General features: G+C 36.1%; 1 protein-coding gene across 31 annotated transcripts in view; it reads right to left on the reverse strand.

The window, feature by feature from the left end:
- Positions 1 to 311: 311 nt before the first annotated feature.
- The window catches only part of LOC114323204 (uncharacterized), a 59,175-nt gene continuing 33,036 nt past the window's right edge, over positions 312 to 26,450 (reverse strand). For 10 of the 31 annotated variants that reach the window (XM_028270748.2, XM_082916305.1, XM_028270747.2 and 7 more), the window contains 11 exons: positions 21,938 to 22,080; positions 21,756 to 21,862; positions 21,607 to 21,649; positions 21,377 to 21,468; positions 11,160 to 11,208; positions 9,284 to 9,354; positions 7,486 to 7,605; positions 2,966 to 3,054; positions 2,490 to 2,589; positions 1,778 to 1,823; positions 312 to 622 (listed from right to left, as the gene is read on the reverse strand). In XM_028270748.2, coding sequence (XP_028126549.2) covers positions 1,815 to 1,823; positions 2,490 to 2,589; positions 2,966 to 3,054; positions 7,486 to 7,605; positions 9,284 to 9,354; positions 11,160 to 11,208; positions 21,377 to 21,468; positions 21,607 to 21,649; positions 21,756 to 21,862; positions 21,938 to 22,080 — 823 coding nt within the window. In that variant the 3' untranslated portion in view covers positions 312 to 622; positions 1,778 to 1,814. Of the gene's footprint in view, positions 623 to 1,777; positions 1,824 to 2,489; positions 2,590 to 2,965; positions 3,337 to 4,312; positions 7,606 to 9,283; positions 9,355 to 11,159; positions 11,209 to 21,376; positions 21,469 to 21,606; positions 21,650 to 21,755; positions 21,863 to 21,937; positions 22,081 to 26,450 lie in introns of all 31 variants that reach the window. The other 21 variants (XM_082916300.1, XM_082916301.1, XM_082916302.1 and 18 more) reach the window with 6 other exon arrangements.

Raw genomic sequence — 26,450 nt, forward strand, 5'->3', positions numbered from 1 at the left:
TTCACAAATATTATACTTTTTAAGTATATTTGTGTTAGTTGTGTCTAAAAATTTTAAAAAAAATTACTTAAAATATTAAAAAAATTCAATAAAAACAAAAAAATACAAGAAATGAAAAAGTAAAATCTTCTGAAAACTGATACCAAACAGAGTGATTAATATTGTAAACAACATGATGTCAATGAAAATTTCTTATCATGAGAAAGTTTAATGAAAAATTTTAAAGCAACCAAACAAACCATGTGTTCGTCACATTAATTCAGCCTTTTAACAAATTAACAATACAAAAACCGAGTAGAGAGATAGGTAGATTAATCATCCGCAACAAAAATTTTACAGAAATTATTAAGAGCTAATACAACTTTTTTATCCATGGTCTAAAGATGACTTCATAATTACAACTACATTAAAATAAAAGAGAATTAAAAAAAAAAAAAAAAAGACAGATAATTATATGAATGTTTTTCCCTCTTTTCTATTAAGATTACTCTATAAACCTTATGCAGATTTATTGTTTTTTTCTTTCTTTACTTTCTACAAAGAATGACTAATGAGTATAAACATGGTGTGCTTAATTGATAAAGATGGTTTACGCCTTTCCTTTCCTCCTTTCATCCAATGCCTGTCCAAAAGTTTAAAAAAAAGAAAAAAGAAAAAAGAAAATGATATTGAACTAATCCCAACAAAAATAATGAAAAAGATAAATGAAAGCTAGAAAGTTTGATATATCTACTAAATCCGACTGAAAATAACAAAGGTACTATCTCAACAAAATGATATTGTATGTTCTAATTCACATTATCTTTGTCCCATAATAATAGAAAAGACATGAACTGATTGAGATATAAAATGTTGAATCAAGGGTTTGAGTCTCGACTATATTGACATTTATTGTAAACCTTTTATAGAGTGGACTACATTGAATCGACATAAATTGTTGAGCCCATTTCCTAACAATGTAAGATTTTAGGATAATTGGCGACTCAACATACTATCACCTCACCTTCCTTTGAACTAAATTATATTCCGATCTACGTTCATGATCCAAACACACAAGCAAATTTGTTGATGGCATCTTAAGTATCTTGATATACCAGAGACTGAGGGTCCATTAGGATAGATGCGGATTTCAAATCAAGGATTTAACTTTAATCATTCAAGGGCTATCACTTAAATTTAGATATGATAGTTTACTTATAAATTTCAAGATTGAGTTAAATAACTTAATCTTGATGGATTTGAAATCACCATAAAGGATTCTCCTTCTAGCTATGTTCTATTTGGTTCATTGGAATAAGATGAAATTGAATGGTTATTGGAATAGTCATTCCATTAATGGTGAATGATGATTCTATTTGCATATAGTTTTCATTATTTTTTTAGTCAACCAAACATGGGAATGGACATTTTGATGGAATGATCATTCCATTTCACTACATTCCACTGAACCAAACACTGCCTAAGGATCCTACTAAAATGTATGTATCTTCTATCTCAACTTATCTTCTTTCAGTGTTTTTTTTATCCATTTAACTTCAAATCCCTTTATTTGATATCTACAATTACCCAAATGGACCCTAATTGTTGATAACATTCGACATGGAACTTAACATTCAATCCTGGAGAAACAATGCCAAATTTTCAAGCACATTACGGGATGCTAAATTGCATATACTCATGACTATAGGGAACAAATGATTGTGAATAATAAACAAGAAAAGTGTGTTCACTTTGGGAAGTATAGAAGATATCTTAGGTATTATGCTGAAAAAAATACCTTGCTTTGGAACATTCTCATAGTCAAAACAAGAGTATCACGCATTCTGCAAAAGAAAGAATAATGCCACATCAGACATCATTGAACATAAGGAGAGGGCACAACATCTTGGTATTCCAATAATTTTTTTTTATTTTTTTATTTTTCCTCCACAGTTTAACCAAAAGACTGTTGCTTCTGAGATAGAAATAACAGTTACATAGCCAAATAGAAAGCTTCCAAGTTTATTAGGCATCCAAAACACATCATAGTGGCCATTAAAAATGGGGGAACAAAGGCAGTATCAAACATGCTGTACTAAGATTTTAAGAATGGAAAAGATTCCTTGATGTAACTCATCAAAACCTAGAAGGTATGGTAAAAGAATTTCCATTTAGAGGAGAAAATCATTCAGGAAGAAGCAGATAGAAATAAGGTTTTGTGCTGATTGTATGGTAAATTCACGAAAGCACGATCAAGGTTTTGCTTTGCTTTGACACTGAAAGGGTTAAAGGCTGGATTGCAGTCTTGGTCACAGAACAAACTTAGGAAGGAGAAAGTGAATGACCTCAAGCTATCAGGGAAGCAGGGAGTTTAATGGACTTCAAAGGAAGTTCATGGGAAGAAGATCATGAAGCATCAACATACAAAGCAAATAATGACAAGGAAAAAGCAAAAACAAAATACAGAGATCAACTTGTACTATGCATATTTGGGTGAGATCAATGAGTACCCAGATCATTTGTAGAATGACTTTCAGGGCTAGAAAGCCTGTTTTAGGTCCCTCAAAAGCTTCTCTCAGTCTTCTATGGCTTGATACTGCAGAATTGGAGCTGCGAAATCAAATTGATAACAAAATCCCTCTTATTTATTTTTCTCTTTCTTTTTTTTTCCCCTACTGACACAACTGAAAGACCTTACCAAAATATGCAACTGCACTCACATGATAAAGGGCTAATAAAGGGACAAGAAGAGTACAATGAAATAGAAATGTACATCTTTATTTATTCAGAGGTTTACATTCCTATTTGTTTAATTTACTTATACAGTCGACATAACGAGTTATTGGTAGTTTTCCTTTTCATTTATTTAAATCTTGGAGAGCATGGAAAGTTGCAACTCCACAATGACACAAAATATGAGAAAAAGATGAATTCTGAGACTAAAATAAATATAAAGACAGCTAAGTGCATGAAATTAGATCATTACCGAACATCATTATGTGTGCTTAACGGATGTGAAGAGCCATTTGAACATGTTAAAACAAATTGAGTTGAGAGCCCAACAGGAATTTTGATCTGCAAAATCAAATATGTGAGATAACATTACGAAATACTGTGTTTAATAATGTGACTTCATGTGGATTTTAAAAAAATATTTTTTTGAGAAAGTCAAAGTTTAATAAATTAAAAACTGCCAATAGGGAATACCCTTGAGAAATATTCATGTGGAAATATTTATCAAATCTTAGAGAAATTCTCACAATGTTGTCAAAAGATGGTATCTCACAGATAAATATGTATATAAGCTTTAGAAGGTGTGACTACTTTTTTGGTTGTTGGTGTCACAAGTCTTAAAACCTAGGAAGCACGGATACGGATACGGGATATGGATACGATACGATACGATACGGATACGGCGATACGACAAAATTTGAAAAATTAGGATACGGGTACGGCGGGGATACGTTCGTAAAAAATATTATTTTAACAATTTTTAGTAATGCAGTATGCATAAAAATAAAACCTAAAGCAAAAGATAACTTGATAAAGAAGAAAAATTCCTATAAAACTAAGAGTCTTCAAGGTCAATAGCTTCAACTTGTTCCCCTTCATCAGTGAATATCACAGACCTTAGCTAAAGCCAAAAAACCATTCTTAAATAAAAATTTCAGCAAATATACTTTTTTAAGTCATCAATGATAACCTAAGAAGCACGGATACGGATATGGTGATATGGGGATGTGGATATGGCGATATGTCAAAATTTGAAAAAGTATGATACAGGTACAGCGGGGATACATTCGTAAAAAAAAAGAAAATTATAATTTTAATAATGTAATATGTATGAAAATAAAACTTAAAGTAAATTAATAAATAAAAAGAGGGATTCCTATTAACCTAAAAGTGCTCAAACATTCATAAAACATCCAAAACTAAAAGCAAAAGCAAAAGCAAAAGCAAATGCAAATTAAACATCATCCTTACATGCCAACACCAAAAAAAGAATGAGAGCAGAGAGAAGAAACGTGAGAGAGTGAGAAAGCGAGAGAGAAGTGAGAGAGACAACAAGGATACATCAATTTGACAAATTCTATTACTTTAACTCTCACTATATTCCTCTTATCAAAGAACTAAACAAAATATTATAAGTAATATGTAACTTCAAGTATCCGATACTTCAAAATTAAGTATCCGATACTTCAAAATTAATAAAAAATTAATTAAGAAGTATCCGATACGTATCCGCGAGTATCCGAGGAGTATCGGTATCCGATAAGTATCCGATACGGATACGTCACCCTTTTTGAAGTATCCGTGCTTCATAGCTTAAAACTTTCTTTTAGCTATATAAAGTAGTTGGCCAGCTTTGTAAGGCTAATTTACGAAACTTAAGGACTCCAATACTCACAAATATACCGAAAGCTAATGTGGTGCTGCCACATCAGCAAAATCAGGCCCCACAACTTTTTTTTGGTAAAAAATAGCCTTCATCTCCATCTTAGTTAGAAACCAGAGAACTCTTACGGTCTATCTCCTCCAAACCGTCTGTATCTTTCCCTCCTCCCCTCTCTGAAAAAACGAAACTCTCCTTCTTGTCCCTCAATTTCTGTCTATGTAGTCTCTCTTGTCCCTCAGCCTTTTGAGAGCTCTATCTCGAGGAACCAATAACCACAACCAACTACAGCCTGGAAGAGGATGGAATATCGACGAGAAAAAAGGACAAATAAGCTATCTGATTTAACAGTTTCTAGGGTTTTAAAAACTTTTGATATGGAAAATTTATTTTGATTTAACAATTTAAGGATTTCAAAATATCTTCGGAGATTGGGATGTGACATTCTCCATATGTTTTGTTGCTGCTTGTGGTTTGTGTTGGTGTGGTTTGTAATGGTTAACTGGCTTTGATAGTTTTTTATCAATCCAAATTATAATTTTGTTCAAGTTTTTTTGAACATGTGGGCTAAGTATAGCATTTGTACAACCCTTTCAAACTGGTAGCAAGACTTGAGAATTTGCATCAACTTGGCTGATGACACATTATTGCCTTTTGAGAGGAACAAAGGAGACTACCGGTGAGGCTGTGTGGCCGGAGTTGTATCTCAACCAGGTCTTGGAGAGACGAAATGTGGTTTTATAAATTGGGGAGCCTGGTTTTGCTGAAGTGGCAGTGCCACATCAGCTTTTGGTTTATTTGTGAGTAAACTTGTAAGTTGCAAGTGTACGTAGACTTACTCAAAACTCATAAGTCAATCATTCCTAGGAGAACCAGGAGCATTTGGCCTAGTGGTTGTGTAAACACCCTTTGTGGTATGAGATCTTGGGTTCAACTCCTATAGAGAGGAGTTTAATACCATTTCTGGTGGTGTGGTTTATTTCTCCCCCATAATGGGGATTGTTTGTAGTTAGTAGTGGTTGTTGGGCTTAGGCTTGGTATATTAGTTGTGTCAGGCTTGTTGACTTTCTAGCTATTGTAAGCTAGTAGTTTGTTTGATAATGTAAATATTTCTCATATTTGTAATGAGAAAAGTTAGGAATTATGAAAAAAATTTCATGAAAATGATCATGAAAGATTTATGATCTTTGGATTACCTTGATTAATATGTGGTGCTTTATTCTAAGTGCAATCCAAAAGTCACAAAACTTTCATGATTATTTTCATGAAAGATTTTTCATGATACCTAGCATTGCTGATTTGTAATTACTCTCCTACCTATTGGCCAAAAAGAAAAAAATCATTCCTAGGAGAAATCTTTGAAACATAACCATATGCAACTTCAAGCATTAACTCCAATCCTCCTCCCTTCACTACAAAAGGGAAACAAAAAAAAAAAAAAAAAGACCCGAAAGGAAAGGAAAAGAAAGAAAGAAGAAAGAGTTAAAAAGGAAAGACAAAATGTAGTATAGATATACATGTACATAAATATAGAAAGAGTAGAATACTTGGTTAGGAATTTTTTATTTTAATTTTTTTCAAAATAGGAAAGATATAATTATTGTCATCAATTAACATAATCTTTACATAATAAATGCAAACCATGGATTTCTTAAATTTTGGAGAAAATAAAGCACGCGGTTTGAAATTGAATAGTCAATAATCAAAGGCTTCCCTAATAACTATGAATATAATTAAGGAAAGCAAACACAAATTGATGCTAAAAAATTTAAGTTCTTTGTTTTTCTTATTAGGAAGTTTTTGGTTAGAATCAAGCGGAAAGAGCAATAATTTATTTTTTTGAAGAAGACATCATCAATATTAGAAAACATATAAAAAGAAGGAATTAACTTAGGCAGGATACATAACTTAAAAAAACTACACTAGTTTTGGGAATCTTTCTAGAGAAAGGAACAATGAAGCTTAGTTGAAAGAAACTCCTAGTAGGCGTGCAGTTTCCACTCTAGGGTAATTAGGGTAGGTGTTGTGCCTTATGGCATAGCACACGTGTCATGAGGCCCGTCGGGGCGTGTCTCGAGCCTATTTTCATGATTCGAACCGTTCATGTTATAAGGTTTGTCGAATATATTATACATAAAAAAAAAAATCATATCAATTGGACATTTGTAACCCCATAATAAGATCACATTTGTTTTAAACAAAAATAAACAGTTGGTGTAAGTATGATAATTTTTTAAAAATAATTAGGGCTAATCATGGGGTTACGTATGTCCGATTAACTTGATTTTTTATTTTTTATTTTTTATGAATAATATACTCAACAAACCAGACAATATGAACGTCTCAAATAATTGGAAAAGGCTCGGGATACACCCCCACGGGGCCTCACAGCATGGGTGTTGTTCCACAAGGCACAACACCAACCCCAACCCCAACTTCCACTCTAGGACCACAATTCTACAATTCAAACTTCGAAGCAAGAATCTTGTTCAGAACCTCATTCCGGTCAAGATATGGTTGCAATTCCAATCAGGATGAGACCACTCAAACATATGAATCCCAAAGAAAGAAAGAAAGAAAGAAAAGCTAACAAGTGAAGAAAAATTTATAAATAACATCTATGCATATCTCATATTTTGACTTATCTCCTAGGAATTAAAGGATTGCAATTTTTTGATAAATCTTTCAATTTGGGTTTCTGAGGATTGAGGAGTAAAAAGACGTGTTGTTGATGATGAATTGTTACTCTTGTAATGAGAATTTACTATGCATATGTGCTTAATAGTTTAAGTGCTAGTATAATGTAGACATTTAATTACAACTAAGCAACAAAAATGTTTTATACAATATATATATATATAATACATAAATAGCCACAAGAAATCAATTGTTAGTCTTTTCAAAATTAATATGACACAGTTGTATATTACTACAAGCATTTAAGGATGACCTTATATCAAAACTAGAATGTCAAACAAGTTGACTAATATAAATTTTAAACAATCAGCACAACTCTTAATAGTTCCAGGCAGCCTACTGAATAAATCCTTAAATCTCAACAAGGCCTTCAGAATTTTCTTTTCAAGGTAACACATAAAAGTAAAAATACATACAGATAAGTCCTTTGAGAATTTCTCAGCAATTACAACAACTTGTGTTTTGTTGAGCTCAATTTGGTAGTTCGATCGTTTCAAAATGAGAGTTGATGGCTCCCAATTCTCAGAAGAATCCATCTGTTGAATATATCAAGGCAAAATGTCTCACAATTATTGAACACCAGAAAGTTGGTTAAAATAATCTCTTTTAGAACCTCACTTTTTAAATTTGAGTCAAACAACAAGATTTGCATAATCAAGAAAAGATTCCATCAATAGCATGTAAAAAAATAATAATTATCTTAGAAAAATGAGAAAAAAATAATTAAAGTTTTATAGATCACATTTGCATGGAATGAAGGACACATTGTTCAGGACAAAAACAAAAAACAAAAAAAATTAAAGGAAAAAAAAGGTGGTAAAAAAGGTGCGAGTGTGGGCATGGATCTCTGTATGTGTGTGCACAGGAGTAAGCCCCTCCAAACCATCACACTTTTCAGTCAGCCAAATTGCAGCAACCATTTAATCTCAACCAAATCAGGTGTGCAGAGAGGATTAAAATACTTCAAGAAAATATTTTTTCACCCCATTTAAGTTACGTCCCCTCAAAAGGGCCTAGTTAAACTTCTCCATCAAATTTCCCACCAAACTCTTTTTTCTTAGTCTACTTCTTTTGAAAAATACAAATAATAATAAAATGTCTCAACTAATAAAACATATTGACCAATATAATTATCCGAAGAAAACTGAAACACTAATTGAAACCAGATAATAAATGCAAGTTATCCTTCACTTTTTTATGCTTGGTCCATTTTTCATTAATAGTTGTCTTTCCTTGTTCGTTGCTCATAGGCTATGAAGCACGGACATATATGGATACGGATATGGGACACAGTGATTTAAAAAAAATAGGGACACGAACACGGCAGGAGACATAAATTTTTTTATTATTTATTTTTATATATATTTGCTATGTAGATTAATATTTTGTTACCAAACAATCAAAATTAATAAAAACTAACATTAATTCTATATATCTATATATAAATCAGTATATTGGCGTGTCCCTACCGTGTCCCCTGCAAAAAAATAATAAAATTAAAGGGACATGTGTCCCCGTGTCTGAACCTCTACGGTGTCTATTTTTAAGTGTTTGTGCTTCATAGCTCATAGGATTTATCATGTTGATTATTTTCTTTCCTGAGTCATCCATTAACATGTCAAATCTATGAGATCTAAATCTTCATCAATGGAGTATCTAGGCCAACGAATCAAATAGATGTTTTCATTACAAAAAAAAAATCCTTCCATTTAATTAAATCTTTCTCTACTTATTTTTATTATATATTTATCATTATTGACAGAAGCAACAAACTTTAGAAAATACCATTTAATTCCTGTTGAATTTCAGCCATGTATGAGTTGAGAATAACCATAGAAATAATATTTATACAAACAAAAAAACAAAGGATAACTAGATAGAGACAAAGAAAGTAATTAAAACAGGATTGTAACATGAAGAAGAATACTGACTGTGAGATATGTGAAATATGAGAGAGAGAGACAGAGACAGAGAGACAGAGTTCTTGTTTTTTAAACTTTCCATTTAAATTATAAATCCTAAATCCTTGGAACTCTAAACTAAAGAAATAAAACCATGTTCCAAATTATCTTTCAATTGTTATGACCAAGCACAAACTGTCCCATTAATAGTAATGAGATGGCTATGACATTGAACATGAAAAAAGAATATGAAAGAAGAAATCCATTCACTTCAAAGCCACGTATCCAAATGTAAAAGCTGAATTGAACCTACCAGCAGTAGAACGCTAAATGTGGCTTGACCTTTAGAGATATGTGTGTCAATCTCCAATTGCATATCTGGGTCTAAAAGATAAAAGAGTTTTAATGGAAACTTTATGAGAGAATAAAATCCAAATAGATAAAGGACAGGAACAAATGAAAAAAAAGAAGTGTACGTCATAATTATAATTATAATTACCAAGGAATATGTACCGAAAAAATTAAATAATTATCAACGAATAATGCAAAATGAAGGATCCATCTACAGCAACATCTCAGTTAAATTTTCTTTTGGCACAGAAACTTACAAGGCAACTGGCACAACTATAACTAAAAATGGTGTTCGAAGAAACATGTTTTCTGGTGCTGCTAAATGCATGACAGTATAGGTAACAAACAGTAGATGAAATATTAAGGGCTTCTTGAAAACACAAAATAAATTATACTAAGAAAAATTGTATTGTATTAACCACAAAATAATCACATGTTTATACAAGAGCATTGCTATTAACCCCTATCCTTTCTTCTTAGAACCCCACCTCCTCCATTTCTTTTTTAATTCCAATTTTATCCCAACCTAAAATTCCACTTTTACTCTCATCCTTAATCTTCTAACCCTAACCCTAATCCCATCCCCATCACCTCCAACAGTCACTACCACCGCTGGCCATCACCATCCCCCTTTCACCACCACCTCCGGTTAGTCCCTTTCCTTCTCTGATGCCGCCTCTCCACCCCTTCCCTTCAAACCCTAACCCCACAACCCACTATCACTTGCAGTATGTGAGAGAGAGAGAGAGAGAGAGAGAGAGATCGGACTTCAACGATGATGATAGACCAGGGCAGCGGAAGAGGAGGGGCTGGTGGTTTTGGTTCGGCTTTGGGTTTGATCTCCAAAGCAAAGGCCATCGCCAATCATGGGTTTTGTCGCTGTTTCTTCTCCCTCTTATTCTTCTTCTTCCAAACCCCTAGGTTTTCACCTCTCTCTTTCTCTCTCTCGCAATGGATGGGGAGGCCACAATAGTGGAGTGGGTTCGGCAATACAGTACTGAACGAATCTTGAATGTTCGGCAACACAATGTTGAATAAATCCTTTTGGTTCGGTAGTATAGTGTTGAACATAAAGGATTTGTTCGACTATTAGGGTTTTGGGGGAAGAAGAAGAAGAAGGGGAGGAGAGAAGGGCAGAGTTGCAGAAATGAAGTGGCAGTGGTGGCTGGCCGGAGTTCCTTTAGGATTTTGATTTTGTGGGTCTGATTTTGGCGGGGGTCGCTGGTTGGAGTTGCAAAAGTGAAGTGGGGGAAAGATGGCAACGTGCAGGGCTGGGACTTCGAGGGATGCCGACGCCAGTGCTAGGTTGGACGGCGTTGGTGGGGATGGGATTAGGGTTTGGGTTTGGGTTTGGGCTTCAATTTGGAGTTAGGGGTGTAGTTGGTATTAAGGTGGAGGTTTAAAGAGAAAATCGAGAGACTTTATTTTGCTAGGTGGGGGTTCAAAGAATTTTTTTTTTTTTTTTTTTTTTTTTTGGGGGGGGGGGGGGGGGGGGAAAGTAAAAAGGTGGGGGCAAATAGCAACCCTCTTATACAAAGAATTAAAGAGAAAAGTCTAAGTAACGTAATGACTAAAATACCCCTTTAGTAAATACTAAATAACTTATACATTTCACAGTTCACAGGATATTGCCAAAATAAAATGAACAAAAGAAATAAAAATGTTCAAACTTTCATCATGTAACAGCAAGACCTTAGTTCCAAAACCAAATAGAAATACAGTGCAAAGAATGACAAATGAAATTCAAAACTAGATGCATGTGATGCACAGGAATTCAGGATTTAGGATTTTCAAGGCTATTACATTTCATAAATCATCAATTCAAATCATGGACTTACCACATGTAATTTTGTTTTGATCATTGGCAAACCGTTTCACCAGTTCCCCCTGATAATAAAGAATATATTAGCACAAAGATTGAGGAAGCCAAAATTTTCATGCACTATGCATAAGAAAAATTGCACCTCTTATAAGAGCAATGCTTTCGAAAGAGAATCTCACACAAAAAAAGAAGAGAAAAAGTTGCATTGAAGAACATAACATTTGAAAAGTGCCATTTCCAGCAAACAATGAATGAATCCACAAGAAATTTATTAATACAGCTATGAATTTGGGGTCAATGGAGTGACTATATTTGGCACTGTTGAATTCTATAACATTTTTCAAACACAATGGTTTCAAAATACATAAACCTTAAAAGTTGGAGGTCCTATATTGGAGATTGGCAAAAACAGATGGATAATTAGATAACCACATATGAAGAGAGGCAGAGAGAGATTCTAATAAACTAGTAAAAACAGAAAATTGTCAGTATGGGAAAATCGTTTAGGACAATAAATACGCGGATACGGGTATTTTGACTCGATGATTAATTTGATGTGGTCCAGGTGCAAATCACATATTCTTGGGGGACCTCTACTGTTATGAAATGAGGTTATGTCTAATGTAAAACCTCTTCAAAAGACACGAAATGAGGTTAGCTCTAATGTTATGGAAAGAACACAGTAGCCAATATAAGTAATTGTTAGAACTCCTTTGTGATGTTGTTGTAATTCCTAACTTCTATTTATCAGAAATTATAATCGAATAACCCTCATTACAATGAACTAAGAACTGAAGGTAGTCATACTTATACATAGCATTCCACTACACGAACAATACTTTCAGAATACTCATGACTATTACAGCTAATGTACATTAACTGTTAAACAATGTCTTTTTTCAAACAAGGTGAAGCTTGGCAAAACCCATCCAAGAGTTCAAAACTATTTTGTGTTATCAATTAGATGTCCAGCCAACCCTGCTCTCCGGTGAATGCAAACCATCATATTACACGTTATCAGCAGTCCAACGGCATCATACCTTACAGCACAATTGAGCCTCATGATCTATTCCTCAAAAAGTGAACATATATCAACATTCCACAGTCATCTTATAAATTCCTTTTCCTTTTTTCTTTCCACTTCTAATGAAATGTTCCCCATACACCCTCTTGGTAACAATATGATTTCACATAACTCAACCTATAATTGGCCGGTTGCAGAAACTGTTAAGAAACATTTTTTAATCTATTTTTGGTACCATCTGGAAATTTTGAATTATACATCTTTTTGATTGTCTTCTTTACTTGGAATAGGGCCAGGGGTAGAGGAAAGGGGATGGGCACATGGCAAAAGTTCACCTGCTATGACATTGTCTTCAGTATAAACTTAAAGGATAAGCTTTACAGGTTCAAAGTTCAGAAAGAAGTCAAATAGAAGAAGGGCTGATTCCAGAACTACGAAGAAGATCATCCAACTAGAGGCCAACACCTTCGATCTCGAAAACCTTTGGTGAGGAGAAGGGTGCTGTGCTTATAGTGGAAAGGGGGCCAAAGGTCTCTTTGCTAGTGTTTGAGGTCTCTTGGCTCTGCAATAAATTGAGGGAGGCAACCTAATGCTTCTACACTGTATGAAGAGTAATGTTATACAAACAAAGCTTTCGTACAAAATTCTTATACAGGATGATGTGGATCTTCGAATGAGTTTGTTTGTTTGTTCAAACCAAAAACCCACCATTGTGGCTCATAATTTCAAAAGTATCAGTGCAACATAATTTAGGATAGATCTTCTGTAAAAAATTCTGTTCATGAAACATTTTCCTTGAGATTGTTGGAGTGTCGTCTCCTGCAAAATAAAGGGGGAGGTAATTGGAGGTTTTGGTCTGCATTCAACGTCAAAAGGAGAGGGTTTCGGGAGCTTCTATTTGCACACCGCATATCTTCTCAATTCACATCATTTCTTCATTTACTTATTTTTTTAGTTATGATCAAGGTTCTGAAAAGCGGTTGCGGTCGCCATAACGGTGGCGGTGACACGGTTGCGGTTGCGGTTGCGGTTGCGGTTGCGGGGTGTAAAGGTCGTAGTGTAACGGTTGCGGTAATCGGAACCGTGAATTTTTTTATTTTTCGCAAAATTTGAAAAAAAACTTACCGATACGCATATATTTTTTCCATGATCATATTTATTGGGTTAAAAATAAATATTAATCAATTTTTATAAATTTTAAGTATGATCTAATATATTTCATATTTTTAAATCACTATAAACTGAATTTTTTACATTTTATTTTAATAATTAATGACTTCATATTATACAAAAAATCAATCACTAACTATTATATATAAGATAAACAATGACAAAAGTAAGAGAATAAATAAGAGCCTAAATATATATATATACATATTTTAACCAAGCCAAATAGATAATGACCACACTTATTATTATTATTATTTTCAAACAATATATAGATAGACACACACAAACAAAATGGTTTAGTGATAGCAGCTGATTAGAATAGCATAGGTCTTATAGTTTCAACAAATCAATAACATGTTCTTCATCTTCCCTCTTCTCTCTCTATCTCATGCTCCTCCATTTTCTCTCTTTATCTTCCCTCTTCTCTCTATCCCTCTTCCCCCATTTTCAGCTTTTTTTTGTGTGTTTTTTTAGAAGAAACAGTTTGGAACCGTTACGTAACGGTGCCGTAAACGTTACGGCCGCTACAGGAGCCGCTACGGCCGACACACCTGTGAATCTCAATCACACTGCAAAAGCGGCCGTAACGGGTGGCGGTAACCGCCAAAACCGTTACGTAACGGCGTTACGTAACGGTTGCGACCGCTTTTTAAAACCTTAGTTATGATTGTATCCCTCAAGCAAAAATCCAAAATACCCTCATCTTCTATTCTCACGCACCCATCATCTTCTACCTGAAACCCTAAGCAGCCACCCCCTCCTTGGATCACTGAAAATTGCTATGAGAATATATTGTATATATGGCATGTTGTGTATATATGGCATGATTGTGTAAATAGAAATTAGTTAGTATTTCTTTTTTCAATCATAAATTTAGGGCTATATAAACAGATGAACTCTTTGTAAATTTACACAATTGAATATATAGATTCTTCAGTTAACTTACATGGTATCAGAGCCATGTTTGAAACCCTAGCTGCTTGATTCACCAACTCTTTCTCTAGTTTCTGAATCACGAATTAATTGGGCTTATTCTCTCTTAATTCGCGATTATTCTGGTGGAAGTTCTGGTTCTAGTTCATGAGTTGCGTCTAGCTCATCTCGTTGCATCCCTGGCTCTCTCCTACTTCGATTCACACGATCAAATGGTTGTCTGCCGTTGTTCCTCTCGATCGGCTTCGACTCTTGTCTCTCTGTGTATGTGGTTTGAAGTCGACTGATTGTGACATCTCGCTGTATATGGTTCGAAGTCATGACCTAGTTTGTGACCTCTCTCTGTATGTGATTCGAAGTCACGACCTGGTTCTACATTTGGTTGACCCAGTTCTCTTTTATTCTTGTTTGAACTAAATAAGTTCTTTATTATTATAGTTTGACACCTTAGATTGTGATTATTACACTTGAACCCTTGGTTTGGCTATTTTGTTTGATTGCACTTGAACTTTTCAGTTTTCTGGTTACCATAATGCCTCTAGCTTCTGATGAGTGTGCCTTTTACCATCAGAGGGGTCATTGAAAGTATCATTGTCCCAAGAAGGGATGTCTGTCTACTTCACCTGTGTCTGCCTCATCTTCTCAGCAATTTCCAATCAAGTTATGTGCTCCTCCTCTGTGTACCGTTCAACCTCCCGTCGGTTCTACTGCATCTGCTCCGGTTCCTGATCCTTACTTGGCTTTTTTGAACTGTTCAGATTAGTCAGCTTCAACATACACTGATTAGTCAGTTTCAGCATATATTGTCTACCTCCCAGCCATCCCCGTCTGCCTCCATTGTTTTCTCTCTTCATTCAGGTTTGCTTGGGTCTTCTTCAAGTATCTCTTTGTCTGTTTGGATTTTTGACTCTGGTGCGTCTCATCATATAACTCTTCATCTCTCCTTACTTCAAAATTGTACTCTTTTTCCCCTTCCTGTTACTGTCAATGATGTTAATGGGTCTAGTATGTCAGTCATATCTGTTGGGTCTGTCCTACCATTTGCTATATCTGTTGTCTCTATCCCATCTGTCTTATATGTTCCTCAGTTATCTGTCAGTTTACCATCTATCAGTCAGCTTGATGCCTCTGGTTTTGATGTTACCTTTTCTTGTTCTATCTGTTCTATGCAAGATCGGATGTCTAAACAGCAGATTGGGACCGGTCGTAGAGTTAGAGGCCTCTATGTTGTGGAGAGCTTGTATCTGGCTATGGTAACCTCTCAGACTGCATTTTCCTCTTTTCAGTTGGATTCTCTGTCTAGTTCTTTCTACTTGTGGCATTCTAGATTAGAGCATTTGTCTGTTGATCACTTACGGTCTCCTAGTGAACTTACTGAATGTCGGGGGATGTAAACTTGCCAAAATGACAGCCTTACCTTTTCATAAAAGTACTTCTATATCTGATACACCATTTTCTTTAGTTCATACGGATGTTTGGGGCTCTTCCCCTGTTCTCACCAAAAGGGGTTCTGCATACTATGTATATTTTATTGATGGCTGCACCCCTTACACTTGGGTTTATCTTATGACTCACAAGTCTGACTTTTACCTGATATACCTTACTTTCTAGTCTATGGTCACTACACAGTTTGGGTCTACTATTAAATTGTTGCGGTCTGACTTGGGTGGGGAATGCTTTAAAACTAAATTTTGTGAATACTTGGCCAAATTGGGTGCTATTCACCAAACTTCTTGTACTGATACACTTGCCCAAAATGGTCGAGCTAAGCGTAAACACCGTCATCTTCTTGAGACAAATAGGTCTCTCCTTCTCTTTACCTCCGTTCCGGCTCCGTTTTGGGGTGAGACAGTTCTTACTACTGCTTTTCTTCTCAACCGTATGCTTGCCCCCCTTCTTTCTAGTTGGTCTCCTTATAAGGCTCTATTTTCCCAACTTCCTAATTACTCCCTTCTTCGTGTGTTTGGGTCTGTTTGTTTTGTCCTTTTACCCCGTAAAGATAGGACCAAACTTAGTGTCCAGTCTATCCTATGCGTCTTTTTGGATTATAGTCTCACTCAGAAAGGTTATCGCTGTTATGACCCTGTTTCCCGTCGCCTTTATGTCTCCTGCCATCTCGCCGTTCTTGAATGTCTATCTTACTTTCCGCTTCCTCCTCTCACCGCCTCAGTTTCCAAAGAGGATTTGGTTCATATTAATCCATTTCCCTTTGAGATCCCGTCTGATGAGTTTATCTCCACTGTTTCTCCTGACCTTGTTCCATCTTCTCCTCTTGCTTCACCTCTGGTTGCTTCTCCTTCTGCTTCTTCTCCTCCTTCGTTGTTAGTTTATTCTCGCCGCAAGGCTCCTCCTCTACCGTTGTTAGTTTATGCTGCTGATCCTCCTGCTTCTGACGACTCTGATCCTATTGCACACCGATATCCTACTCGTGAGCATCGTCCTCCAAACAAGTTAGGTTGGTCTAATACATGTTTTTTTGCTTCCTATTGTACTTTTTTGTCTGTTATTCATTTTTTTTCAGAACCTCAATCTTACATGGAGGCCTGTCAAGATCCTAATTAGGTTCAAGCTATGGAGGATGAGTTGTTTGTCTTGCAGAAGACTAACACTTGGGAGTTGGTTCCTTTACCTGCTGGCAAGAATCTGGTTGGTTGCAAATGGGTCTATAAAGTCAAGACTCATTGTGATGGTTCTCTCGAGCGATACAAAGCTCGCTTAGTTACTAAGGGTTTCACGCAGGAATATGGTTTTGATTATGATGAGACATTTGCCCCTGTTGCCAAGATGACTATTGTCCGTGCTTTGATTTCTATTGTTGCTGTTCAAAATTGGCCTCTCTAGATGGACATTAAGAATGCGCTTTTCTTAACGGTCATCTCACTGAGGAGATCTACATGCGTCCTCCCCCTGGCCTTCTCCACTCCTTTGGGCAAGTTTGTCATCTTAGACATGCTCTGTATGGTTTGAAGCAATCTCCTCGTGTTTGGTATGATCGCTTTTAGATTGTTGTTACCAAGCTTAGGTTTCATCCTTCTGCTTCTGACTTTGCTTTGTTTCTGAGACATACCTCGGCTGGTTTTGTTACTCTCTTACTCTATGTAGATGATATGATCATCACTGCCTCTGACTCTTCTGCTATCTTTGAAGTCAAGCAACATCTCTTCCACACCTTCGAAATGAAGGATCTGGATCCATTGCGATATTTTCTTGGTATTGAGGTTGCCTCTTCTCCAAAGGGCTATTTTCTGTCTCAAGCCAAGTATGCTAATAAGGTTATTCACCGTGCCAGTCTTACTGATACTAAAGTTTCTGATACCCTTATTGAGCTTAATGTGAAGCTCAACTCTACTGATGGTGTCCCTCTGTATGATTCCACTTTCTATCACGAGCTTGTGGATTGTTTAGTTTATTTGACTGTCATTCGTCCTGATCTTGCTTATGCTGTTCATGTGGTTAGTCAGTACGTTTCTACTCCTCGCTCTACCCATTGGGCTGCTTTGGTTCGCATTCTTCGCTATCTCCGGGATACCATCTTTCAGCGCTTACTATTTTCCTCTACTTCCTCTTTAGACTTGGTGGCCTATGTTGATTCCAATTGGGCTAGTAATGTTAATGATCACAAGTCCACCTCTAGTTTTGTATGTTTCTTGGCGATTCCTTAATCTCTTAGAAAAGCAAGAAACAACCTGTTGTTGCTCGCTCTACTACCGAAGCTAAGTAACGTGCTATGGCTCATGTTATTGCTAAGCTTGTTTGGCTTCGTTGTCTTCTCTTTGATTTAGGTGTACCTCAGTCTTCTCCGATCTCTCTCTATTGTGACAACCGCTGTGCTATTCAGATTACCCACAATATTGTCTTCCACGAATGGACGAAACACATTGAGATTGATTGTCACTTTGTCCGACAACATCTGCAGTCTGGTTCTATCTCGTTTCCTTTCGTCTCCTCAGCTTTGCAACTTGCGGACTTCTTCACCAAGACTCACACTACCGCTCGATTTCAGTTTTTTTTTAGCAAACTCTCAATATTTTCTGCTAAAACACATTGAGTTTGAGCGGGGGTATAAGAATATATTATATATGTGGCATGTTGTGTATATATGGCATGATTGTGTAAATAGGAATTAGTTAGTATTTCCTTTTTCAGTCATAGATTTGGGACTATAAAAACTGATGAACTCTTTGTAAATTTACACAATTGAATATACAGATTCTTCAGAAAACTTACAATTACCTCCTCTGCCACCACTCCATCACTTATTCGACAACTCTCTCTCTCTCTCTTTACGCGGCCCAGTGTGGTGGTGTTGGTCAGGGAAGGGTGGCAAAGGAGGAAAGGGGGCTAGGGAGAGATGACGGTAAAGGGGAGAGTGTTGTGAAGGAATGAAAAGAGCTAGGAAGGGGCGACAAGGAGAGGGACTGGGGAGCAAGGTTGTTCAAGGATCTGTGAAACCCGACCCATCTAACAGACCCAGTCCGACCTGGCATTGAACGGTTGATTTCACTATGTTGAATGGTTGGCAGCAATTTTGATACAAATTGACCTGTCGAAACCCAACCAACCAAATTTAATATACAAATAAGAGTTCCACATGCCTTTAGCATATTAAATATGGAGATTACAGATAAGGTTCAACTATGCCTTCTGAAGAGAAGATAATAGATTAATAAAAAAAGGTTGGCCAAATATCATTAGCAAAAATGAGAAGGATCCACAATTTTATAGTAAAAAAAGTATCAACTATTCAGCCATTTCGAAGAGTCCTAATAAACACTCACATCTCTGTCTAATCTCTCTCTCACATTCTAATTTTCAAGCCATATGCAGCAGCCCCTTCCCTCTTCGATCCCTCTGCCCCTCTCCAATCTCCTTTTGCCCCTCACTGAAAGCCCTTTCGAAGTTCGAAATGACGCCATGGTGAGATTATGATGACTACACAGATGATCAGATCAGACGGCAATGATAAGATCAAACAACAACAACAAAGAAAGAATAGATGCAATGCCAATGATTAGAACAGCCCCATCATGATGACAATCAGATCAACCCCTTCACCTGCCCCCTCTCAAATTCCTAAAACATGATGTTGCATCGTGAAGAGGCTTTGTTTGTTCTTGAAGATGCCGAATGGTTTCGAGCTTGGCTATTTAAAGATTAGGGAAGACAATCAGTGGTCCGTTTCGACCTCTGACTGACTTTTTGCCAACCCATCTATGCCTAGTTTCGAACATGTTTTTAGCTGAAATTAGATGACACCCTGTTCAAGCCAGGGCATCGATTCAGGTGACGGGTATTTGTTGAACCCAACTTGATTCAACCTATGAACACCTCTATTGGGATGGGTGGTGGAGGAAAGGGGGCTAGGCTAGTGCGGGGAAGGGGGTTGGGGAGGGACTAGCGAACGAGGGGCCAAGGAAGGGGTGGCAGAGGAGGGGAGGGGCAACAGGAAAGGAAGGGGCTGGGGAGGAGGTCACAAAAGGGAGGGGCGCCGGCTGCCTTGGCAGTGAATGGTGGTGGAGGCTGATGGGTTAGGATTATTGTTAGGGTAAGACGGTTCAAGATGAAAGTAGTATGGAGATTAAGTGGTGTGAATTGAGTAAAATCAAAAAATCAAAAATTGTGTATGAAAAGAGACAAACTGTGTTGTGCAAATAGAAGCGCCCAACGATTTCCTTTATTTTATTCTTCCTAGCTAGCCATGCATCAGTGTTATCCCTCTCTATTTGTCACACTTTAACTTTCTCCGTTTCTTTCCTCTTCCTACGTTTTCTCTTGACTAAACATTGAAGATGAAAACAAACAAAATAGGCCAATTTTTTTTTACTATAGTCAGGAAAAGAGAGACAAAGAAAATAGCCCAAGATTTCACTATAACCATTTTTTTCTTTGAGATTTTCGTTTTTTATTTTTAATTATAAAAAATAAAAATAAAAACTCAACTATGATTTTTTTTTTCATAATATTTTTCTTAGGGATTTTTGTCGTTTCAATTTTCTTTGGGACTTCTGTTTTTATTGGTTAGTTTAAGTGCATTTGCTTTCTTTTTTTCGGAATTTCCTAAATACAATCAAATCCAAGTTGACAATATTGCGGAATAGAAAAGAAATCATAAACCTTTTACAATGTCAATTGATATTATTGTATTTGGGATGTTGGATGCACCATGCTTTTCTGAATTAGAGAGTTTTTATCTATTTTTTTTTAAAAAAATTTCCTATTTAAAAAAAAAATTAAGAAAAACCTTAGTATTTCCCTTGCTTCGATGAAGCCATTGCCCCACCTCATCACCGCGGTTTGCTTTTCGCATTCCGTATATAACACTGGTAACACTTGTTGCATCAACTAAACGCAAAACTACTAGTAAATTTTACTTCCCTTGTTAGGAATTTCAATAACCATCCACCACACAACATTAGAGAATATGGAAAATTAATTATGCACCAATACTTAGAGACTCAATATGAAACCGAAACTAATCAGTGTGTTTGGTTTGAGTTTTTTGAAAACTGAGTTTTTTGGTTTTCGTGTTTTTTTGTTTTTAGTGAATATTTCGTATTTTTTTGTTTTTAGTGAATATTTTTAAAATTTTAAACATTGTTTTTACTTTTTTAGATGCACCTTACTTAGATGTATCTAAAAAGTAAAAAATTTGTGAAAAAATATTTTAAAATTTTAATAAATACATAAAAATACAAAAAATGTACTGAATTCTTGTATTATTCTTGTATTTTTGGTATTTAGTAAATTTTTAAAAGATTTTTTTTACAATTTTTTTACTTTTTAGGTATATTTATGTTAGGTGTGTCTAAAAAGTTAAAAAATTGCTTAAAATATTAAAAAAAATCAATAAAAACAAAAAAACACGGAAAATAAGAAAGTAGAATTTTCTGAAAAATGTTTTTTGAAAAATGAAAACAAACAAGCTAAATGTAATTCTTCAGAATCTATACCATTTTTGTTCTGTGCAGGTCGCATGAGTTTTCCATGTCAATCAATGACATTAAACATGACTTTTAACCTCAGTTTCAGTTCAGAGAAAATATATGGTGGAAACAAGGAAAATTATACCACAAGACAACATCTTTAAAACAAAGGTCATAGAAAACCTGGTGGCCTTGGTCATCCATTGGTATACACTCAACAGCAATAAGTTTATCAACATCATCAGCAGTGACTACATATTCTGGATTTGTGGCTCCTGAACCCAAAAGGGAAAGAGAACGAAACAAATTTAAGCGAAAATATTATAAATGATTTTTTCCTTTTAGTCGTAGTCGTAGTGTAAATTAAAAAAAAATTAAAATAAAAAATAAAAAAAAGGTCATTCAATACTTACCCTCAATGTACTGCCTTGTGCCATCTTGAAGATGACGAACCCACTGACATGCAATAAAATATTTTTGATGAAAAAGTAGTTAACCTTAATTTATGGAGAATTGATTAAACACTGTCAATTTTTCATGTGAATGAAACAAAATAATTTACCTGGAATACGCAAAGAGAAGTTCCACGCACAGGATATCCACATCCTAGAAGTACACCTCCTGGTTTAGCTTCACCAATAATTTGAAAATCTTCTATGCCAGGGTCCCCTTTAAATTGCAACAAATTGTGTCAGACTTCATAGAACTCCATGCACATCTTTCACAAATTACAAGATCCAATACCTTCAGAAACAACAGAACCAACACCATCATGCCCGGTTGGAAAACGAAACGAAGAGTCATAGGTGCTTTCTTCAGGTGAATCAAATCTTCTATTCAAGCCACTTCTATCAGATAAACCACCAGGATTAGGGCTCCCAATCTCCCTGCAAATTTTATTTACAAGTTTAAGAATACATTGCAAGGAAATATAGATAGCCAAAATAGGGGAGAAGAGATTCTTGTTCCAGTAAAATAGTGTTCACAAGTATCATAAGACATTTTATGCTTAGTTTTATTGTTAATTCATATTACTAAATATGCTTGCCAGGTGAATATTCAACACACATATACCCTTGCCCAAGTATCGAGCATTCGACAAAGGTACTTCATACATTTAGAAAAGTCCATGTAACATATATAACCCTTATAGGGTTGCTTGCCAATTCAAATATGACTAGGTAATGTCACGGATGTACACACCTTATTCCATTAATGAGGCTTTCAAGCAATAACTGCTTTCCTTTAGAGCCTCTTTGATGGCATGTCTTGAGGGTTTTGCAGTTCCCTTGATTCATTACCGTGTGGGATGAGTACTGGATGAGGCAACTTGACTTTTACTAGTAAGGTGGCTTGTCCAAGTCAAACACTAACACTTGCCGAGCACTTTCAACTAAGAGTCAAACTCTTTGTGTCCTATTGTTTTTTAATAAATTGATTCAGACATGATTCAGACACTTAAGGGGACACACATTAAACAAATTCAAAGTTTGAACAAAATAAACTTCTAAAACATAACGATAAAATGAGAAAAAAGAATGTGACGCCGTGATGGAGGAAAGGGGAGATTCAACTCATGAGTTACATAATAGGTGTTTGGATTCTCAGGATTCGTACAACATTACCCAAGAAGTTCATACTAAGAATAATCATGATTTGACTATAGCAAAGTCATCACTGACCTAGAAGCACGGACACTTCAAAACAAGTGTCATAGCGGTGTCGGATATGGGGGCATAAACGTATGCCTTCATTTAATTAATTTGTTTTCAGGGAACACATCGGGAACATGCCAGGGACATGGTGGGAACACATTGGGGATAGGCCAACTAGTTCCCCCAACCCCCCCCCCCCCCCTAGTGCTTTTGATAGATGTTCGATGTTGAATGTTTAAAATTGTTTGTTTAGATTTAAATACTTAATAGATCATCTATAAAAAAAAAAAGAAGATATAAACAGTAAGAGCTAAATTCAAAGTGAGGGGTTTTTTTTTTTCAATTTTGATTGTTTGTGGATGTAATCTTAATCTATAGAGCAAATAAAAAATATATTTTACTATTGTGTCCCCCCCGTGTCCGTGTCCATAACTATGTCCCTGTCCCCATTTTTTTGAAATCACTGTGTCCCGTGTCAACGTCCATGTCCACATATGTGTCCATGTCCGTGCTTCTTAGTCACTGAGGGGAGGGTCACTCCTGCAACACAGGCACCAGCTACTCATTCTGACAATGGCACTGCTAGGCAACGAGGACTGAAGTTCTTGTTCTTGGCAATGAAAGATAATGAGGTTGCGTAAGTTCCCCTTCCCCATGCCAACCTTGACAAACTTGAAGCATTTGTTGTGCCCAAAAGGTATACCCAAGCCACTCCTAATGCAAAGGGAGAAGAAGAAAAGGAAGAAAAAGAAGTCCCCATTCCAGAGGCTCAAGCTGTCAAGATGCCTTATGACTTAGAGGCTGGTCATAGAGCAATGCCCCTCTTTTCTATTTCCATGTCATTAGCTTAGAGAATATAACTTACACTGCTGCCATCTTAAGAAGATTTGGAGTGCTAGGCATATGAAAAGCAATGTCATTTGTCCTTAGCACCAATGAATTTTTAAAGGTTGTGCCCACGAGGTACCATGCCACATCCAACTAAAGGTGTTGTTTGCCCTTCAGAAACATTGAAGACCTTAATGCACCAATGAGGCCAACAACTTCAAACATCCTTAGGGAGTTCACGAACCAGTTGGAGGGAGAAACTATTGTCTATGTAACCCAGAGAGACTTTACTTATTTTCTTGGTAGTCGTCTGTGATGTACAGTGGAACTTCTACATGGTGGATTAGGTGAGGAATCCTCTAAAATTGATGATGGCTCAAGTCAACATCCAAGTTGCACGGGGAACATTGCAGAATTTCAGGCTAATGTTTCATGCAAGCACAAAGAGGCTGTGCAAGATTGGGAACAACTTAGCGTAGGATATAAGGCCCCCAAGCTCTAATTTAGACATTTCTGGGATCCTAGCTCAATGACTTATGTGAGTGATATTGCACTTCTTTTGTCCATACTTTGTTTTGTAAAAGCATGTGCTACATGTAAATTTTTCTGAGACTTTAAAGAAATATGCTCCCCTTTTCTTTGCGTTAACAATATTGAGTGAATGGCATGGTAACTTTATGTAGTTAACTTGCTTGCCATTTTAAAAGGTGACTTTCGGATGAGAAACACATTAATTATGCAAAAGTGGATATGTTGTGCAAGTACAGTTGTACTTTTGACTGACACAAAAATCATGCAGATATCTATGTATTAAGTAATGCATAAGTAGATAAATAGAATAGAGTTTAATTAAGCAAGTATTGTTCCGTTCAAATGGTACGTAAATCGTGCAAATATTTGCATTAAGTAACACATAAAATACAAGATAGGCAAATAAACATGCAAATATTGTTGCAAGAAAAATCAGTAGCCCTTAGGCAAATGTATTTCATTGGCAAGTTTGTACATGAATAATTTTGGAGAATAATAAACCATAATAACAAAGATATTATTCTAACACTCCCTCTTAAGTTGATGCAAAAATATTTCTCATGCCCAACTTGTTAAGAATATCATGGAACGGTTTACTTGCAACTCCCTTGGTGAGAATATCTGTGAGCTATTCTCCAGACTTCACAAAAGAAGTACATATAGTATCACTACTGAGTTTCTCCTTGATGAAGCGACGATCAACCTCAACATATTTTGTCCAGTCATGTTGAACTGGATTGTGAGCTATGTTGATAACATCCTTATTGTCACGGTATAGCCACACGGAGTCTCCCCAAATCACTCAACAATAACTTGATCCACAATAGTTCACACACACATTGTATCATGGCTCTAAACTCCCCCAACAAATGTACAATACCAAGATGTGGACCTTCTATCAGTGACTAATCCTACCCAATCAGCATCTGTATAAACTTCCACACTATGATGATCATGTTTAGAGAAATAAAGATCATTTCTAGGCGAAGATTTTAAGAATCTAAGAATTTGTATAACTGCAACCAAGTGTACCTCATGAAGAGCATGCATAAACTAACTAACCACACTAACCGCAACAACAATGTCAGGACGTGAATGGGATAGGTAAATGACCATACCCACTAGTCTCTGATAACTCCCCCGGTCAATAGGAACTCCTCCACCATCATCACCAAGTTTCAGGTTTGGCTCTAACGGTATGTCACGTGCTTTACTTCCAAGCATCCCAGTTTCCTTTAACAGATCAAGCACATATTTCCTTTAACAGATGAAGATTCCATCATTGGACCGGGCAACCTCAATACCTAGGAAATACTTCAAGTTCCCCAAGTCTTTGATTTCAAACTCACTTGTCAAATATTCCTTCAATTGAGGAATTTCTTCAACATCATCTCTTGTAAGTAGTATGTCATCTACATATACAATGACAGTTGTAATCTTACCATGTGAGGAATGTTTAACAAACATAGTGTGTCAGCTTGACTTTGTTTGAATCCATATCTAAACATTGCCCGAGTAAATATCTCAAACCAAGTCCTTGGGCACTGTTTGAGATTATATAATGATTTCCGAAGCCTACACACCTTACCCTTTGTTTGAAGGTCTTCAAAGCCATGAGGAATGTCCATATACACCTGTTCTTCTAAATCACCAGGTAGGAAAGCATTCTTCACACCAAACTGATAAAGTGGCCAGCCTAGATTAGTTGCAAGAGAGAGCAATACCCTGACTGTATTCATTTTAGCAACTAATGCAAATGTCTCTTGATAGTCTACTTCATAAGAGTAAAGCCTTTTGCCACAAGCCGAGCCTTATAGCGCTCAATTGAACCATTTGCCTTATGCTTCACAGTATACACCCACTTGCATCCCACAGTTCATTTGCCCTTTAACTCAGTCAATTCCCAAATGACATTCTTATGAAGTGCTTTCATCTCTTCAATCGTGGCATGTTTCCACTCAGGGGTGTTAAGAGCATCTTGAAAATGATCAGGTATACTAAAGAAGAAATTTTTGACACACAGACTCTATATGAGGGAGACAAATGAGAATTAGATACAAAATGAAAGATAGGATGTTGAGTACAAGACCTCACACCTTTTCGGTGGGCAATAAGAATGTCAAGATCTGTGTATTCAGGGTTACTGGAGTTACCTAGAGTCTCATCAGTTGAAGGAAACGGCAATGGAAGATCAGGAGAAGTGGTCTCTTGAATCTAAGTAACCTTCTGTCTTTCTTTGTTCC

Source organism: Camellia sinensis, chromosome 2 (genome assembly GCF_055761805.1).
Source record: "Camellia sinensis isolate YWXY chromosome 2, ASM5576180v1, whole genome shotgun sequence".
Lineage (NCBI taxonomy): Eukaryota > Viridiplantae > Streptophyta > Magnoliopsida > Ericales > Theaceae > Camellia > Camellia sinensis.